We start from the raw sequence: 612 nt of genomic DNA on the forward strand, positions 1-612 counted from the left end.
CTGTCTTCGACCGGTTGTCCAAGTCTCGGCAAGATATCGTGGCCCAGCGGGCGACTCTCAAGATCGCTCGGGAGCTCGAGGGCTGCACCTTCCGCCCCAAGGTCAACCCGTCGCCCCCGGTCAAGCCGCCGACCGTGGCCAAGGCGACCGCATATCCTCGGCCTGGCTGGCTTGCACGTACCGTCGAGCGCATCTTGCTCGAGGCGCGTCTGAAGCAGACCATCGTGTAATGACCACTCGAGCCATGTGTCAACTATCCTTATGAACATATTTAACAAAAATCATGCACTTCAATTATTCCTTGCGTGCCATACCGGCAATGGAGTGCAACCAAGTAGCAGGACCTCTAAATTATGTGAAGTTGAGCTTCACATAGCTAGTGGTGAAGCTGGTGCTGTCAAAAGTGGCACGAAGACAATTGTGATATGCCGCGGTTCCCACACTGGTCGATTTATGTATGCCGTGACATTCTGGTGGATAAATGTTAGTAATTGAGTAAATATATTCTAGAGTCTAGTGCCTCATAAGATCGTCACTCTACGCGTGGCGCTGGCGAAACTCGACAAAGTCGTCGTTGCGCGTGATCGGGTTGAGTTTCAGATGGGCCAAGTC

General features: G+C 52.6%; 1 protein-coding gene across 1 annotated transcript; it reads left to right on the forward strand.

Annotated features, from left to right (window-relative positions):
* Nucleotides 1–23: 23 nt before the first annotated feature.
* Nucleotides 24–230, forward strand: SDRG_02072 (hypothetical protein; the record flags this gene model as incomplete). Its single annotated transcript, XM_008607636.1, has 1 exon — nt 24–230. A coding segment is annotated over one exon (207 nt), but the record flags the coding sequence as incomplete, so codon positions are not given.
* Between the last annotated feature and the right edge of the window lie 382 nt (nt 231–612).

This window comes from Saprolegnia diclina (assembly GCF_000281045.1).
Source record: "Saprolegnia diclina VS20 unplaced genomic scaffold supercont1.4, whole genome shotgun sequence".
In the NCBI taxonomy this organism is placed as follows: Eukaryota; Oomycota; class Saprolegniomycetes; order Saprolegniales; family Saprolegniaceae; genus Saprolegnia; species Saprolegnia diclina.